A 19651-nucleotide genomic window follows, 5' to 3' on the forward strand; every position below is an offset into this window, starting at 1 on the left:
ATGGCAAAATATTTGCTTCGCCTATGCTTTTTATAAAAAGAAAATTTCATGGGTAGTTTACCAATCAATTGCTTGAACACAAATAAATCCATCTGGCACTCAGAGATGAAAATTAAAATTATATGCAAAGTTTATATGTCATCAATAATCAGTTGAATGTGTTAACTGGATTTTGTTTTATTCAACCTTGTTGGTTCACTTTAAATGAACAGCAATACATCGCTTTACACACAGGCGTTGTTGTTTTTACTCCATTGCGGTAAAGTCTTTAAGTTAGAAAAAAACATAAAACAAATGTAAGATATGTTTAAACAGCAAGTCATGATAATTCAAATTTTATTGATGTAACTTGTACATAAATAATCAGGTAACTTGTCTCATCAATGTGAATTACTGTTTTTCCAAAGAAATATCAACAACACAGTCATAAGTCAGTATTATATATGATAAATCGTATATCAATTACGTTAAGTCATTCATACATATGAAAAGTCCTTAAACAATGACGGATCATTAATACATGATAAGAAATCACTTATCAACAGCAATTCAAAAATCCATGATATTGGTATGTCGATCATCCATGGTATTTCAATTATTTCATGTCGTTTGTCCATGCAAAGGTAATTATCCATGAAAAGTCATAAATCCACGTCTAGTCACTAATCCATGACAAGTCACTTATCCACAGAAAGTCACCAATCTACGACAAGTCACGTATCCTGGGAAAGTCACCAATCCACGACAAGTCAGTTATCCACAGAAAGTCACCAATCCATGACAAGTCACTTATCCACAGAAAGTCACCAAAGCAGTTTGTTAATCGTCATCCTTGGCGAGTCCTCCAAACACCTCCGTGGGAACGGACTGCTGCTGGACCACTGTAGATAAAACATCGATCACGTTTGTAATTAACAGGAACTTTTCTAAATTAACATGTTGGTTATTTACACGACCCACTGTATATTAAACTATGAAAAAGATTAAACATTGAAACACGTTGGTATTAAATTAACAAGAACCTCTGTATATAAAACATTAGAATACGTTGGTGCTTAAAATGAACACTTATGGATTAAACTTAAGAACGCGACTGTAATTAACATGAACCTACGTGTATTTAACATGGGAACAAGTTGGTAACTAACATTGACCTTGGTGTATTAAATATTGGAACACGTTGATCATTAACAGGAACCTCTATGGACATGGGAACAAATTGGTAATTATCATGAACTTTATGGTTTAAACATTGTAATTAATCGTTATCGTGTGTTTTGCAAAATGAATAACAAAGGTTCTTGGTTATTTTTTTTTTTTTTTTTTATACCAAATGTTATCAAACTTGGCTGATGACTTATTGCAATACCTTCGACCGCCTCATCCTCATCAGTTGAGAAGTCTTCGTCTATGTTGATCTCGTCAGGGTTTGTTGTCTTTGTCATCTCGCCTAACTCCTCATCCGTAGTGTTACTCCTGAAACCATCATCAATTTCACTAAACAGCTCAAAGTTTATTTATAGCACAACGTGCCTTATTGACAAACAAGATTATTTTACGAAGCTGTAGACTTTTGATGCTTGGAATACAGACGCCTGTTTCATCATTGAATCATTTGAAATGGTTCAGCTTGGTAATAATACTTTTTAAAGTTAGTTTTACTCATTTCATTAAAACAATAAAAAAAACATTCACTTTATTTCAAATCACCTAACGAAGAGCATCCAATCTTTTAAGGCCTATTAAAAGCTAAACTCCACTCACCTTATTTTTACTGACCAAACGATATAGTTTTTACCAGCATACTAAACTTTTTTTTACACTCACCCACTCAGAGTAAAAGTACACCATCGACTTAGTCTACGACCTAATTTTCGCATGCAGAACAATTTAATTTCCGCTCACCTTGTATGGAAGTATATTTCCATTCACTTAAATATCTTTTTTTTTCTCACCTAACAACATAAGTTCACCAAACAAAGAGAATGATTTATATGGCTTCCGATTGTTTAATAGAACTTTCCTCTAATTTCCACTCACCTAAACACGTAATTTCCACTATCCTTATAACATAATTCCTACTTACCTAAAAAGAGAATGCCCTTATATGGCTAGACTTGGCTTTAGTTGTCTTTTTTACCTCATATCTATACAACTTACAAAGTGAATGCCTTAACATAGCTTGGCCTTGTCTTAGCTGCATTCTTTCACATCATTTCTACACAACTTACCAAGTGAATGGCTTAACATAGCTTGGCCTTGTCTTAGCTGCATTCTTTAACATCATTTCTATGCAACTTACAAAGTGAATGGCTTAACATAGCTTGGCCTTGTCTTAGCTGCATTCTTTCACATCATTTCTATGCAACTTACAAAGTGAATGGCTTAACATAGCTTGGCCTTGTCTTAGCTGCATTCGTTCACATGATTTCTATACAACTTACAAAGTGAATGGCTTAACATAGCTTAGCCTTGTCTTAGCTGCTTTCTTTCACCTCATGTCTACACAACTTACAAAGTGAATGCCTTTACATGACTTGACCTCGTTTTAGCTTAGTTCCACTCACATATAAGAGAATGCCCTACTAGGTTTGACTTAGACATACCGCCTATCATCTTAATTCAACTCCCTATTTTAACCATACAAAGGGAATATTTTGACCTAATTGTCACGCAATTAACAGCATAATTTCCACTCACCTAACAAATAGGATGCCTTTGTCTTGCTTGCCTTGGTCTTTAGCTGCCTCCTCAGCCAACTGTCTTGCCTTTTCTTCTAGTTTCTGCATCTCATCAGCAATCTCACTTGGTGCTAAAACGGATGTAAATGTCGAAATAGCGGCATACCAACTTTTACTTAATTTGGAATATTGGCTTCTGCATATTGTCAAGCAATACCATGTTTCATGTGAATATGTTACCCCATGGTTAAATATTTTGCATGACATGGAAGCTGCTGTCAACAACGAAGCTATGACAATTCTTTTATCTTTTTTTCAATCAAAATCAAAACCGAGACAGATGAAAGAATACAAGATAGTAAACTCAAGGGGGCGGGTTGAATAAAGAGCAGGAGTGTAGCTTGGACAATTGAATGCATATTCCTATTTGCAATGGAAGTCTGTGAGCCTTTTATCTTAATGCAATTGATGCTTTCTGGCGTATATTTCAGCAATTTACAATTTATCTTTATTAAGCACTTAACTTTGTTCGACCGTCTTCTTAAAGTAAGCACTTTACTTAAATCAGAAAAATACGCTCAATTACCCTAGACCTTTACAGAATGGTAAATAGCCTTTACACATCACTATTCAGTTATTTTTGTGGATATTGACTTTTCTTTTTGTATTTCATTTTTGAAAACAAAGTGTAGGCCTAGGCCTATGGCGCCTATTGGAGCTTAGCCTTATAAAAGTCAAACACACCTTGGTTATCCCCCTTTGTGGTGGCTGCAGCGAGCATCTGTGCCGACATGAAGTTCACCTACGATATGAGCAACAAATATATATAAAAATCTGAAGCGAGTGAACACATTTTCATAACATGTTGTATGTAACTTGAAACAAAAAGTCAAATTAGGTACATAACAGGCAAGTTTTAAAGCCAGACTTTAACACCTTGCTGTTCATGCTTTTATTGTCTCTGGCGACATGTGAAGTTTCATTTAAAATCACTGAATATGCTATACAAAGATTAATGCACATTTCAAGTAGCGTAACTGTTTTGTCAAAGTTAACTGTCACAACAAAGTAAAATGACAACATGATCCCAATAGACCTGCTGTTCTTACCCAACTATCAAAAAAAAATTATGTACATTCTTTTTTATTTATCTGAAAAGAGTAATAAACCAGGATGAAAAAAAACATTTTTCTTGAACAAGGGACACAATTCAATTTGAAAAGTCATTAAAGTCAGAGTTAAGTACCTTGCCGTTCATGTTCTACTGCCACTGATAGCAAGTTTCATTTGCATATATGTTTAATATTTTTTGAGAAATGGCAAATGTTTCATTTGTTAAATAACTAAAGAATTATTGAAGTCAGAGTTATACGCCTTGCCACACATACAAGTCCTTATTGTCACTGGTAACATGTGTACCAACTTTCATTTGAATATCTTGAATGTTTTGTTATGTTTTGGTCACGGTTAAAGTTTTTACAGACAGACAACGATAGCAAAGACATAAAACACCTAGGCTTTCTTTCAAATACTCAGCCTTTTTTTCTTCAAAATTCAGACAAGCTAAAAACAAACTCTACCTGCGTGTTATACATGGCCTGAACACTGCGCTTAATCCTGAGCATCTCGCGGACAGTGTCTTCGTTTCCGTGCTTGATTTCAAAGTCCTTCCATGTCTGCCAGAAGGTAGCAGTCGACTTAAAAATTAAAAGAAATCAATGAATAATAAAATGTGTCAACTTCTTAAAACAAAAGTAATAAACTATCGAAATCATGCATTGTTTTCTTTCTGTATAATCTTAATACAAAATGAAGGTTTGGACAATTTGACTCAAGTAATTTCATGCAGGATTAAGGACTTAGGCCAATATTAAAATTGTTTTCAAGTTCATGTACATAAACTTCACAGTATTCATACTACTCTTAATTTAAACTTACAGCGAAAAACAAACTTAACCAATGCATGGTACCGGTATATTGAAATATCTCAACCCTGATTATAAGATTAATCCTGATTTTTGTTCTCCCTATGGCAGTATTCAATATGATTCTCAGCCTTATGCTTAGATATACTTCAATGTTTTCATTCAGTCTATTGGCCAATGAGTTTTACAGCCCTATCAAAACCCTCAGATTCTACTCTTAAACTTAAGTAAAATCTAAGTCTGATTGAATAAAGCCACTAGGCTAGTATTCACTATTTACCTAATATCCTTATCCTTAGACATGCCTCAGTTATTCTATTCAGCCAATTGGTCAGCTTAATATACAGGCCAATCAAAACACTTCGTTTCTGATGTTAAACTTGAGCTCAATCTTAATTGGTTGTTGAATTAAGCCCCCAGCCCTTTATATTTTCCTTACCCTTGGGTCGCAAATTTGAGAACAGTGGGCATAGACAGCCCTAGCCCTGTCAATTTCTCCAAGCTTCCTCTCAAGATCTGCAAATCTTTGGCACATCTCTCTGAAAGCAAGAGTGGATGATTATTAGGAAAATAATAAAAAAAGAAAACAGCATATCTTTCTTAAAATAGAATTTTAATTCTTTGCTAATAAACTATAGTTTGAAAACAATTTCTTTAATTAGCTTTTTAATTGTGAGATGCTTTGAAAAGAATTTTATACACAAATTTGGCCATTCTTACAAATTGAATCAAAATAATCATCTTTTTAACAAGAACACTGCACTGCAAGTTGAGAGCAACACAAAAAGTGTTTGCGTGCCAACTAGAACAACAACAGCAAGTAATACATTAAAACAAACTATATTGCTAAAGGATATCAAAACAAAAGCCAAAATACCAATGGCAAAGCACACAATAAGACAAGGAAATTGTATTGCAAGTTGAGATCAAAACAAATGCTTCTGGTATGCCATTAATATAAGAAATACAAGGAATATCTTAAAACAAAAGCATAACATTGCATGCTGAGATCAAAGCAATAGCTTCGGGTATGCCAATATACCACCAAAGGCAAAGAATACATTGAAACAAGGGCACTGGTTTGCAAGATGAGTTCAAAACAAATGCTTCTGGTATGCCATTAATATAAGAAATACAAGGAATATCTTAAAACAAGAGCATAACATTGCATGCTAAGATCAAAACAATAGCTTCGGGTATGCCAATATACCACCAAAGGCAAAGAATACATTGAAACAAGGGCACTGGTTTGCAAGATGAGTTCAAAACAAAAGGTTCTGGCATGCCAATATACCACCAAAGGTGAAGAATACATCGAAACAATGGCACAGTATTGCATGTTTAGATAAAAACAAAAGCTTCTGGCATGCCAATACACTACCAAAAGCAAAAATACATTAAAACAAAAGCACTGTTTTGCATGTTGAGATTAAAACAAAAGCTTCTGGCATGCCAATATACCACCAAAGGCAAAGTTTACATTTAAACAAATGCAAGTTGTTTTGCAAGATGAGTGCAGAACAAAAGCTTCTGGCATGCCAATACACCACCAAAGGCGAAGAATACATTGAAACAATGGCACTGTATTGCATGTTTAGATAAAAACAAAAGCTTCTGGCATGCCAATACACCACCAAAGGCGAAGAATACATTGAAACAATGGCACTGTATTGCATGTTGAGATCAAAACAAAAGCATCTGGCATGCCAATACACCACCAAATGCGAAGAATACATTGACAAAATGGCACTGTATTGCATGTTGAGATCAAAACAAAAGCATCTGGCATGCCAGTACACCACCAAATGTGAAGAATACATCGAAAAAATGGCACTGTATTGCATGTTGAGATCAAAACAAAAGCATCTGGCATGCCAGTACACCACCAAATGTGAAGGATACATTGAAACAATGGCACTGTATTGCATGTTGAGATCAAAACAAAAGCATCTGGCATGCCAATACACCACCAAATGTGAAGGATATATTGAAACAATGGCATTGTATTGCATGTTGAGATCAAAACAAAAGCATCTGGCATGCCAATACACCACCAAATGCGAAGAATACATTAAAAAAATGGCACTGTATTGCATGTTGAGATCAAAACAAAAGCATCTGGCATGCCAATACACCACCAAATGCGAAGAATACATTGAAAAAATGGCACTGTATAGCATGTTGAGATCAAAACAAAAGCATCTGGCATGCCAATACACCACCAAATGCGAAGAATACTTTGAAACACGTGAAATGTGTTGCAAGTTGAGATCAACACAAAAGCTTCTTAGGTTTTCTTTTTGCTAACGAAATACCAACAGCAAATTCTATATAAAAAGATGTATTTCAAATTGAGATAAAAACAAATGCAAAAAAACAGTGGCAAAGAATTCATTGAAACAAAAACACTGTTTTGCATTTTGAGATCAAAACAAAGCTTTCTGACATGCCATCAAGATACGAAAGGCATAGAATATATGGACACAAGAGCACTGTGTCGCATGTTGAGATCAAAACATTTTTTGTATAATAACAAAATAGCATCATCAACGAGTACATTGAAACAAGAGCACTGTATTATATCAACCGCAAAGAATATATTGAAACAAGAGCACTGTATTATATCAACCGCAAAGAATATATTGAAACAAGAGCACTGTATTATATCAACCGCAAAGAATATATTGAAACAAGAGCACTGAATTGCAAAATGAGATCAAAACAAAGCCTTGACCCATGCCAACAATAAATCAATAATTAAGAATACATTGAAACAAGAGAACTGTTTTGCAACATGGGCTCAATCAACGCCATTTTACATGCCAATGAATAACCAACAGCAAATAATTCATTGAAATATGAGCACTGTATTGCAAATTCAGATCAAACAACAGCTTTTGCATGCCAACAAATTATCAACAGCAAAGTATACATTGAAACAAGAGAACTGTATTGCAAGATAAGATGGCAACAAAAAACAAACATAAAAAGAATACATTGAAATATGGGCGATGCATTTCAAGTTCATCATTGGCATTCTAACAAAAGGCAAATGGTAATGAATAAGGTGAAACAAGAGCATGTTGAAATCGACACATTAGTGTTTGTCTTCTTATGAAAGCCTAATGTCTAACAACACATTGAAACAATAGTATTGCTTTGACTTTTGACAAACTATAACAAATCAACACACTAACCTAGCTTGTTCGTTGTTCAAAGTCTCAATAGCTTTTTCATAAATGGGTCTTGTGTAGGTGACACCGTACAGCTCTGCTGCTCTCTTGATGTAGACGTTGAACATCTACAATCATAGAAAACAGTAAAAGTTGATGTGATTGATCTTGCAGCTAACGGGCTCAATCAATTTTGGGAAGACGTTTTGGGGGCCACTTAGGACCCCCAATTGTAATCAAACACAAGAGTGCCAAGCCCCAAACCGTAAAAGGAATATTGGCTTCTAAGAAGCTCTTTGAAGGTCTCAATCTATGAATTCACATACAAATCTCATTAATGAGTTTTTGTGTTTAATTTTATTCTCCTTTTTTCATTTTGAGATTCATAACTCTTGAATGTCTTTCATTTGTAACTTTAACAATTGACATTAACATAAGTATTGATTGTATCAAACATGATTCCATATTTAACTAGCTTTCGTTCTATATTGGGCTTAAAGTAATAAGTATTCAACTAAGATATGCTAATCCGAGACTTGCCTCATTCTGTTCCTCTGGTAACACGGCCTGTGTGGCCCTGTCATACACAGCCATGGCGTGTCTGGCCAGCCCATATTCCTCCTCCAGTTTGGCATATAGCAGGTAAATTGCTGCAAAAAAGAAAGAAAAAAAATGGACATAGAGAGTGATAAACAAATTAAAGGGTAATTTCAGTTCACAGTGGGTTTTCTCTGACCAATATTCGGATAAGCCTGTTTCCCTTCCCAAAAACAAATACTTTTTCCCAAAAATATAAAAAACTGAGTTTGTTAAAAAAAAGTTTATATTATTTTAATACAAAAATTGACCAAAAAATCCAACGTTTTATCAAACAAGTAGTGTAATTTTAAAGACACATATCTTATAACATTCTTTTATCTCTAATAATTATGCAAAAAGCTACAGAAACAAGCTCAGTAGCAAAGAGTTCTAATGTCCACTTTTCAAGCACTTTTATAATTTCTAGACAAACTTAGAATCCCCAATTTCAGTAAATATGACATAAGTTTTTTAACAATCAGATAGGGGCAGCCTATTTTTAAAGATTTTACTATATAAGTGGGGGGGGATAGGGGGCACTTATGACCCCAGGGAAATCATTGGAACAATCTTGGCAAAGGACCACTGAATGAGGCTACATACCAAATATCATGTGTCTGGGCATTGGTATTTCAGAAAAAGATGTCTGAAGATTTAAAATGTTGACGCTATGGGTCCGCTATTGGCTGATCACAAAAGCTGGTTTGTGCTCGGGTGAGCTAAAATTAGCTCTGTAATGTCCTTGGCAAGATGTGAACCCCTCTATCATAAACTTATATAATGTTTATTTGTAAAATATCTGACTTATTTAAAATAAATACTGTTTAGTCCAACATGTGTTCAAAGTTTCATTTGAATATCCTGAAGTTTTTTTTAACTTAACCAACATTTGTACCAAGTTTCATTGAAATATGTTGAGTTATAGTCAAGGTTAAAGTTTTTGCACATCGGCAACAACGCCAAGGCTATAATAACCTTCAATTTAGTTTCTTCAATTAGCAGACTATTTCCAACTTGCGGCTTAAAAATGAATACACATTTACCTTTTGCAAACTTGGCGGGACAATTTTCCAAGCATTGCTCAAAGAGGTCTCTAGCCCGCTCTAGCTTCTTCCCACCCTGAAAAAAGATAAATTATGCAAGTTTTGTTTGTATATATCGATTATCATGTTAAGCAGCATGAAAAGTTATGTTAAACTCTGCTAAACCAAGAAAGATTTTCAACAATGGGTAATTTGTTATGTTGTTTTTTATGAAGTTTTAACATTAAAGACTTAAATGTTAATAAAATACATCATAATACATTCTTTACACCGAGAAAATGTTATTTTTCCATTTTTTTAAAGATGCACTCTTCCTCCCAAATAAGATGTACCACAATTACTACAATTGTTTTAATTTACCGAAAAGGATAAATAAATATAGAAAACAATGGTTCTGATGAACTCTCATGGTCCTTTTTGTTATGAAACAGTATTTGATCACTTTACATATTTAAGGCTCCACCAGTCATTCAATATTTTTGCGTTATCAGCTATTAAATACGTGGTTACAATCTTGTTATCAGTAATTAACATTTTCCATTAATGCATTACTTAGTAAGGAGTTAAAGGTTGATCACTCAAAATCTATGTTTATTAAACATGTATATGTAATGATTTTAAAAACGAGTATCACTTTCATTGGTTAAAAATCTAGACAATACATTTAAACAATACTTAAACTTACGTATCGATCGATAAACTTGGAAAGGTAGGTGTTCCACAAGTCGTACACATTTAGCCACCTAAACAAGGCAATACCCTTTTCATACGCCTGAAAAAAATATATAATAAATGTTTTTACAAAAGCTACCATTCCTCTACAAATAAAGTCAATGTCCATAAAGTTTCATCTGTCCATCACAGGGACGGAATTTATGGACCATGTTAAACCATTGCCTAACTTAATGCTTCACGCTAAAAGATTGACCGTTTTGACAACTTTTTTATGTTTTTTTCCTGAAAAAAGGTCATTTAAGACTGCTGATAAACGATCAGATTGCAGTAAATAAGAAAAATTAAAATGTTGGCAGTTTTGAAACAGTTCATATCTGCGCTATTGTGTGTTATCCTATATGACTGATTTGAAAACACTGATGCCAAAATCAGCTGATTCTAAGACAAAAATTACTGATCATATGATATAATTGCTTCATATTTTCCGAAAAACTTTTGTTTATTGTTTACTTTATTTAAAATAATGAAAAATTTAGAAATGTTATTTCTTTTCATGTATCATTTTTGAGTTTAAAAAAATAAGAGTTAGCTGCCAAATTGCGATATTTTTTTCCTTCTCTATCACTTAAAACACTATTCTTAGAATCCCACCATTTTAATGCCAGTACAAAAATCAAACATGTATAAATCTCACCTTAAATGCTTCTTCAAAGTAGTTGTTTTTTTCCAGGAAGAGGCCGTAGTTCATGATAATCTGAGGCGTGGCGATGCGAAGATCGATGATTCGGTCATAGACCGCTTTACAGGTCTGAGAAAAATAAACATGCACCATTTCATTGAATTACATTCCACTGCACATTTCCACGCAAACATAATCACAAAGATTTGTCTTGTTGTCCTCTAAAGGCAGTTTTCTCCTTGCTCAAAAGTGTCATATATCACAACAATTTATATAGGGGTTAATTTTGTTTTTTTCAGTGTAAGATCGTAATATATTTCACAGAGTGAGAACCAAAATATACACATGAAATATTCACTTCTGGTGCTCACAAGGTGAAATATATTTCTATCTTCTACTGAAACAAACATTTTTTCTTTAATATATGCCTAAAATTAGAGTAAAAAATAATTTCATTACAGTTTTGAAAACCCCTCAAATTTGCGTGCTGTCGTAACGTCATTTCTGAACTGACATCGTTGAAATTGTGTCCAAGTACTGTTCAAGCTGACGTTTGATTTGGAACTGATAGTGGGCTAAAATTTCAAAACAAGTGAAAAATATCTATTTGATATTTTCACTGTTTCAAACCCTCAAATTAACAAATTTGAACATAATAATCCAACTAAAATAACTTATCACCTTGAATGTTCCGAAGCTCTCTTCCAGATCTGCATACAGCGACCAAACTTTGAGCGATTTGTGAACCCTAGCTTGTACAATCTCCGACTGAAAAATATATATCAAAAGTGAAACATAATAATACACTGTTTAATGGGCATTTTCTAAGCATTTTGGGGACACGTTTTGGGATCAACATTTGGGAATATTTATCAATAAAATACTTATTTTGGGAATGAAAAATCCACTAATTGGGAATTCTGCAGGGTTAAAAAAAATGTCATTGGAAATGGGTCAGAAAACAAATGGAATGACTAGAAAACGGCCCAACTTAGTTGGCTATAGTTATGGTCCTACTGATGTATTTAATGCATATTACAAGTCATCATTTGTTCTATAAAAGGTGTTTATTATTTCCTCTTGCCTTTAACACAATAGTCAACACAACCACCATTGTGTGAACATACTTCAAATCTAGTGTGTTTTTTATCAGTCAAACAAGGATCATAACATAATAACTAAAGTTACTCGCTTTGATATGTCCATATTGTCAATCCACAACATGTGTACCAAATTTAATTTGAATATCTTGAACGTTTTTTCCAGTGATGGCATAACCTTTTGCACAAAACCTTGGACGACAAAATAAAGTCACTGTACTTTTCTACTTCTAAAAACACACATGCTTGAAAATAGTGTAATGTAGCCTTAATGACTATCTTTAACCTCTCACCTCATCATGGTATGCCACAGATCTTGGGGGTGGGGTAGTAGCCTTCTGCATGATCTTCAACGAATCTTCATAATTTCTGTAAATGTTAAGCAAAATGTTTCATAATACACCAAAAAGACATTGAAATTAAAAATGTTTTAAAAAAAAAAAATCCTTAAAATGGAATAATATCCTTTCTTTAGGTCCTTATAACGGAATAATATCTCTTCTTAACGGTCCTTAAAATGAGATAACATCCCTTCTTATGGTCCTTAAAACTGTATATATATATATATATATATATATATATATATATATATATATATATATATATATATATATATATATATATATATATATATATATATATATATATATATATATATACTAATCAAACTTTACTCATTAGAAAGAGTTTGCCTATGTTTGCCTTGTTATTCACAAAACAACTTCGAAAATGAAACAGATTAAAGAGAAATGGTTTCTTAATTAAAATGATGTAAAACAAACAATTGTAGATATATATACATCATATAAAGTTAGCATAAAATCTTTAATTTCAAAACTTTTTTTTCTTCATTGTCTATATGGTCAGCAACTCTCTTCTATTTCTATATCGTCAGGTTACTCGTCAGCACTTTAGCACGTTTGTTATTCCCACGTGGGCTATCACGTGATGTTTTAACCAGGGAAACTGTGTGAAAATTGAGATCAATGAGACCATTGTTGCTTTCTAGGTCATTCCAGGTTTTAAGATGAGAATACATATGTAATTCCTAAGCGAGGGTGGGTCTATATGTCCAGGTTACCATATGTACCAGTTAAAATTAAACAACAAACACCGTGTTCTTCAATATCTCTATATTCAACATTATCGAAGGTAGATATAATATCGGAGCGTCATGAAAATATAAATATAAACAGCCATAAGATAATGAATAATAACATGCTTATAAGTTAACACCTTATATCTTATACCAGGTACGATTTAATCGTGTGCAGTGGCAGATTAAATTAAATGGCTAAAGCATATAAAACACACATATAATACAAGCGATAACAACAACAACAACAACAACAACACAGTACATCATAAAACAAATCATTGACATGGAACTTACTGATTTATGGAATCAAACACTTCTACTCCCTCGTACTCCCATGGTGACTTCTGTTATCTATGCATGTTACCATCATTAACCAAACCCACATATATTAGTATATGGAAAGAGGCTAAAAGAATCTAACTGAACTGCCATTCTCGGTTTAAATACAAAATCTGCTGATGTCGTAAAAATACATGACAAAACTAAATAAATGCAGCTGAATGAAATAATGATCATTCCAATCCATTGCTAACCCAAGAGAAACACAAAAGACTACAAATGCAAATTAATACTAACCATCAGAACATCAGATTCCAAGTAAAACAATCAAGTTTTCTAAAACAAAGTAAAACAAACATAGTCTCTGTAGACTTCAAATGTGCACGACAATCAGTCAAGCTTGGATTTCCCGCTTCTTCTTTACAAAGGCAAGGCAGAGAAATCTGATTAACTTACTGCATTATCTCATTACAGGATTATCTCTCTTTGACTGTAAATTCACTTGGCTTCATTATTGTGTCACGTGATTGAATGATGCGCTTAGAGTGGGTAGTAATTCTTTGTTTACGTTTCGATGTTCATTCATCTTTTGGTGCAGGGATACTTCTTTAATGCTATCTTTATCTAAGTTCAACAGATTAAATTATTTAAATAGATATTGCGTTATGATTGCTTCTTGCTTTGTCAAATCTACCTCGGTTATTTAAAACATAGCTTGCAATTAATATAGTCTGCACTTTCTCAAACTATATTTTTGTTGGTAAATCGGCTGGCGACATTTGTAACTATTAATAGGAATTTTCTGTTGTGAGTGTCGAGTTTGTGGCTACACTGAACAGGGTTGGAACAACCCTGTTCAAAAATGGAAAAAACTGTTGAACCTGAATAACTTCAGATGAGGTGGGTGACTGAAAAATGGTATTAAGAGTTAATTGAGACCTTTACCGGAATTGCTTTTGTGGGAAAAGGTCAATGTGACTGTTACTGAAAATGTTTGAAACTGAATTTTGCAATGAACGCTGAAGTACTTCTGTCAATCATTGAACCACTGCTTTCATCGCATTGTAACGCTTCTTTTTTATTTATTTTTTTTATCTCGACTATTCGAAGAATAAGGAGAGCTATACTACTCACTCGAGCGTCGGCGTCACACCTTGGTTAAGGTTTTGCATGCAAGCACCTTTAAGTCTATCTTAAATAATTCCCCCAAACAAACGGATAATACTGATTGATTACTATACGGTCACTGCACATCTCATTTGATCCCCTCAATAGAAATATGATTAATAGAATCCCAGCCCATCTCGTTTGTTTGGGGGAATTCTATTACGTCATACTATTTCCGGAATCAAATGAGATTTCAACGCAAACAAAAATGACTTGCGCAATCTCGTACAGGCACTTATTCAAAAACATCGAACATTCGTAGAAAAAAGGGTACCTGTTTACTGTAAAACAACATCCTGGAAGGAGCAACAACTTTCTCTCTCCAGGGGCTTGTCATAGAATCTGGCAAACGTATCTGTGGACCAACCAGCTACTTTAATTATTTCCGATATTGGAAGTCCACTTGCTTTCGATGAAGCAGCACTTCTTGTGCTGTGAGAGCTATATGTATCAATATCAATGCCAGAACTTTTCAACACAAATTTTATCCACCGACTTATAGTTGTTGAAACCACAGGTTTGTGTGGTTTAATATAACTAATTATCAACTGCCTAACACCATTACGTAACCCACTAGTTTGTTCAATATATTCTGCAATAGTACTATATACACAAATTTCGCTATCTAGCGTATATCTGTTTAATTTTAGGATCGGATTAACTTTTCCTTTCCTTGACTGTTTCAACAGCCCAGAGTAGTGTAACACATAAGACTCACTGTCTTTCATCATATTATCAAGTGTCAACAAAGAAATAGAATGGCTTCGACTTGCCTGAGTCAAAGCTATAAGCATAACTAGCTTGTAAGATAGCATCTTTAATGACAACTGTCTTGCTGGTGTAGAGTTTTCAAATAACACAGAACTTTTGACACATCCCATGTCTCTTTTGTATTTTGGTTTAGTTGGACGCAAGTTATAAACACCACTGAGAAAACGTATAACTAATGGATGGCTTCCCACATTATAACCATCTTGTTTTTTTACATAAACTTGATAAAGCACTTCTTGCAGTATTTAATGTTTCATAGCTCAATCCTGAATCATATAGTTCAGTTTGAAATTCTATGCAGTACTCTATAGGGGTTTGAAGTGGATCAATTTCCCTTTCACGACAGAACTGAATCCATCGGTTAATGTACGTGGAATATTGCTTCTGTGTAGTCTTTCTCCATGAGGCCATGATGATATTAATAGACTTTTCAGATAAGTTTCGCTTTTCATAGGATCTCCGGATATACGACATAGCATTAGATGTAGTTTGTTGACTAAAGGATGCACTTTCAATGTTTGTGGTAATTTCAATGTGTCCTGGTCCACTTTCAGAATGAATGGATCGTGAGTCAACATTTCCAGAATACTGGTGAAAGAATTCTGTGTTATCCAAAAAGGTGCCACCAGCAAGGTCTCTGCTCTGTCCTGCCTCACTTTCTGAATTACTTGTGCCACACACCTGAAAGGAGGAAAAGCATATATGTATCTACCATTCCAATCCACAGAAAAAAACATCAATTGCTTCTGCATCTGGATCTGGTTTCCATGAAACAAATCGATCCAATTGCCTATTCAAACGAGAAGCAAACATGTAAATTTCCGGCAAACCAAAACAATTTACGGCTTCTGAAAAAACAGATTCTGCTAGTTTCCATTCAACATTTTCAATAAAATGTCTTGAACTAAAATCTGCCTCGTTTGCAATTCCAGTAACATGTGTTGCTGAAAGCCAAATTGCTCTATCCTTACTCCAGAGCCACATATGCTTTGCAATGTTGTTAAGTTGTTCTATTTTACCACCCATGTGCCAAATATATGCAACAGTACACGAGTTGCCAGAACGTATTTGTACATGGATGTTTGATTTTGTCTTACAAAATGACTTGAGAGCATGGCTTGCAGCAAACAATTCCAAGACATTGATATGATTCTGAATCTCAGTATCATCCCATCGGCCACCAATGCTTTCATTCTCTGAAACAGCACCCCATCCAAACGAACTAGCGTCTGTGGTGATTATGAGATCTGGATTTCCATGTATAATCTGTCTATTTTGGTGAGAAAGATTTTGAATCCAACATGAGAGTTCATTTTTTATACTTTCTGTGATAGACATCATAGACTCATAATCACCAGCATGGTGTTGAAGTGCTTGAATTTTTGCACAGTTCTGTAAAACAATGGACAAACTCAACAGCCGAAAGGATGACACCAAAAGACCCAAAATCCTAGCAACATCTCTAATTTTTGCTCTATCCTGTTTTTGCAAATCTGTGCATGATTGGACTATTTTTTCCACTTTTTCTGATGGTAACGTTACCACCATTTTTTCTGAATCAATATCATTACCAAGAAATGTTATTTTTTCTAGTTGTAACAATTACCGATTTTGTTTCATGAATCATGAATCTTAACTCCGTCATGAGATTGACAGTATCATGAACATATTGCTCACATTCAGAATATGTATCACCCATTAACAGTGAATCATCAATATAACCTGAATTTTTGTGTCCCATCATGGGCAGAGATGCATAAACTGGCTTCATCATTTTTGTGAATTGTTTTGGCACACAGGAAATACCATTTGGCAGGGCTCGATACTGGTAAATCTTACCAAGATGAATAAATCTCAACTTGACTTGATCTTCAACTGCAATTGGTACACTGTAATACCCATGTCTGATATCAGTGCTAGCAAAAAACATATTTGGATTTACCAATTTTAATGCAGATTCAAAGGTGTCCATTTTAAAATGATGGTATTCAACATATTTGTTGAGATTTTTAAGATTGAGAATAATCCGGTATTCACCAGAGCGTTTTGGTATGACAAAAACTGGAGAAATATATTCATTTTGATGGTGATAAACCTCTTCAATGACTTGCATTTCCAATAAATTTTCAATTTCTTAGCTAATCACCTGCTCTTCTGTTTTCGAAAATTTACTTCTATAACAGATAGAGTTTTTTGGGTTTTCCCCTTTTATAAATTCAATATGGCAATGTTCAATAATATCTAAAACATTCTCATCACTTGTAATTTTTTTCCAATTTTTGACATAATCTTGTAATCTACCTGCACGAAAGGTACTGACCTGATCTACTTCTTCTGTGGAAATTTTCCGTTTTTTGTCATGGATTGGGATTCTGTGCGGGCTTGAAAACCATTACGACCACGGAAGCCTCGGCCTCTCGAATTGTATGGGTTAAACCCTCTTCGGCCCCGTCCTCTCATCGGATCTCCACCACGGCCTGTGGCTTTACCAATTCGGTTCATGTTATTGATTTCTCTGACGTTATTATTCACGTCATTGTCATTGCCGTACAATAAATCGGTGTAGGGCAAAGATGCCGAAGTCAAATAGTGGTATTTATAGTCCAAGTCTGCTTTGTGAAGTTCTTTTCTCTTTGAATTTATCGTTTTGTTAGCGTGGCCAAGGAGAGCAATGGCTGTGGTGCCTAATTCAACATGCTCAGTCTGTTTCACTTTCAGCTGTTCCCAGCTTTTCCACAAGCTTTACAACATTCACCGATGCCTTCAAAAGTAAACCTTGAAGTGAACTTAACCTACAATCTTCTGCCTGTGTGAAACTTTTAAGCAAGCGCCAGATACCTTGGTTTACCCGCGTCTTTACAAGAGAGCCACAATTTTGCGGTCTGTGTATTTGTTTTAGAATTTCTTCTAGATTTCCCTCCTACAAACCATTTCTGAATGAACTGTTTACCAGATTTGCTAAATCTGAATGTACTTCCGCATCTACTACTTCACTTTGCTGAAACTTGTCAAAAAATTTCTTGAAAATAGATTTCGACTGATTCTCCGTTGTGTCACTGAAACTTTCCCCGAAGGATTCAGACTGAAATTGTCCCTCAAACTCATCTTGTTCATACGGAACATCAATGTCATGTTGACCCTCATCGGGCCACTCAGAATTCATAATGTCATTTATACACTTCTCTTGCTTGTCAAGACGGGCATTTTGTGCATTCACATTCGAGTTGAGTACTCGCAGTATCTCAAGCACCTCATTCATTTTTCCGCCATTACTGTCTTTCTGAGAGGGTTTTGAGCTACTTTGAGTAGTTGAAGAGCCCGCTTTTTCAAGTGAAATCTTCGTCGACATTGTCGACGTTTTCTTTCCACTAGAAACGGCCGAAGCCGCAGCATTCTTCGAAATTTGGACTTCTCTGTCCGCCATTACACACGAGGGGATATTTTCGGCAATGCCGGAAATAGCAAAGAAACAATGTCGTAAATTTTTACGATACGTGTTAAATTACTTCTGCGAACAGAACAAAATTAAACTAATACGAATATTAGTTATATATCTTGAAAAACTTCTATTCTTTAATAAAAAAGAAACTACCAAATAGTTTCAAAATTAGAGGTATAACCGTATTCCTAAGAATACATCGACGAAGCAAACTTCGTCACGGTCGAGTGTAACTCAGTGAATAGGTCTTCACTGTACGAGTTACAACAGCGCACTGATTGATTACTATACGGTCACTGCACATCTGATTTGATTCCGGAAATAGTATGACGTAATAGAATTCATGTATTGCATTGAAACTTAAGACATGCATTACCAACTACATAACCTACTTGATTTACCAAATTAAATAACCCTAGTTTGCATTTAATGCAAATGATTGACCTTTATTATTCGACTTGGAAATTCTGGGTTTTGCGTGTAAGCACACATAGGTAAATATCTCAGCAATTACTTGAGATATTGCATTGAGACTTCATACAATGGTACTCAACCATCCAACCTACGTAATGAATCAGGTGAGATAACTATAATTTGCATTTAACGCAAAATAATTGCCCTTTATTATTTGACTAAGAAATTCTGGTTAAGGTTTTGCATGTAACCACATTGAAGTCAATGTCTCAGAAAATATATCCTGCATTTCTTTGAAACTTTACACACGTTGTTAAATATTTCTTGACACAACCAGTGGGCCACATATGTTTACCTGACTCCATTGGTATAGCTGCCTGCTCAGTAATGATCTTCTTGGAGGCTGCTGCCTTTCCTTCTCCAGCCTTCCTCTTCTTTTGTCCACGTGGCATGATGAACTTCAACTATCGACTTCTATCAAAAATCTATCAGAACTTCTATCAAAGCGATCCGTTCAGCTCCTTAGTCAAAAGCGGTATGCCGCTAAACCAACTTTAAACCCCCGCCGAGCCAACGCCCGCATGCGTAGAACGCCGCTCTATCAACGCTCGTGTCACCGCTAAATCA

General features: G+C 34.6%; 1 protein-coding gene across 1 annotated transcript; it reads right to left on the minus strand.

Annotated features, from left to right (window-relative positions):
- Window positions 1-322: 322 nt before the first annotated feature.
- Window positions 323-12218, minus strand: LOC128224751 (pre-mRNA-splicing factor SYF1-like). Its single transcript, XM_052934764.1, has 13 exons — window positions 12149-12218; window positions 11437-11523; window positions 10771-10884; window positions 10087-10173; window positions 9402-9477; window positions 8320-8429; window positions 7804-7907; window positions 5046-5145; window positions 4262-4378; window positions 3426-3483; window positions 2701-2812; window positions 1370-1476; window positions 323-881 (listed from the first exon to the last, which is right to left on the minus strand). Exons 1-13 carry the CDS (start codon window positions 12197-12199, stop codon window positions 820-822), a joined length of 1185 nt encoding a protein of 394 aa, XP_052790724.1. The 5' UTR covers window positions 12200-12218; the 3' UTR covers window positions 323-819.
- Between the last annotated feature and the right edge of the window lie 7433 nt (window positions 12219-19651).

Source organism: Mya arenaria, chromosome 17 (genome assembly GCF_026914265.1).
Source record: "Mya arenaria isolate MELC-2E11 chromosome 17, ASM2691426v1".
NCBI classification, from domain to species: Eukaryota; Metazoa; Mollusca; class Bivalvia; order Myida; family Myidae; genus Mya; species Mya arenaria.

Coding starts and splice junctions, on each gene's coding strand:
- LOC128224751 (XM_052934764.1), bottom strand. CDS start 12,199: ATGCAGAAGGCTACTACCCCACCCCCAAGATCTGTGGCATACCATGAT. Junction 9,478..10,086: donor CCAAGTTTATCGATCGATAC/GTAAGTTTAAGT, acceptor ATCTTTTTTCAG/GGTGGGAAGAAGCTAGAGCG. Junction 8,430..9,401: donor TCCCGCCAAGTTTGCAAAAG/GTAAATGTGTAT, acceptor TCTTTTTTGCAG/CAATTTACCTGCTATATGCC.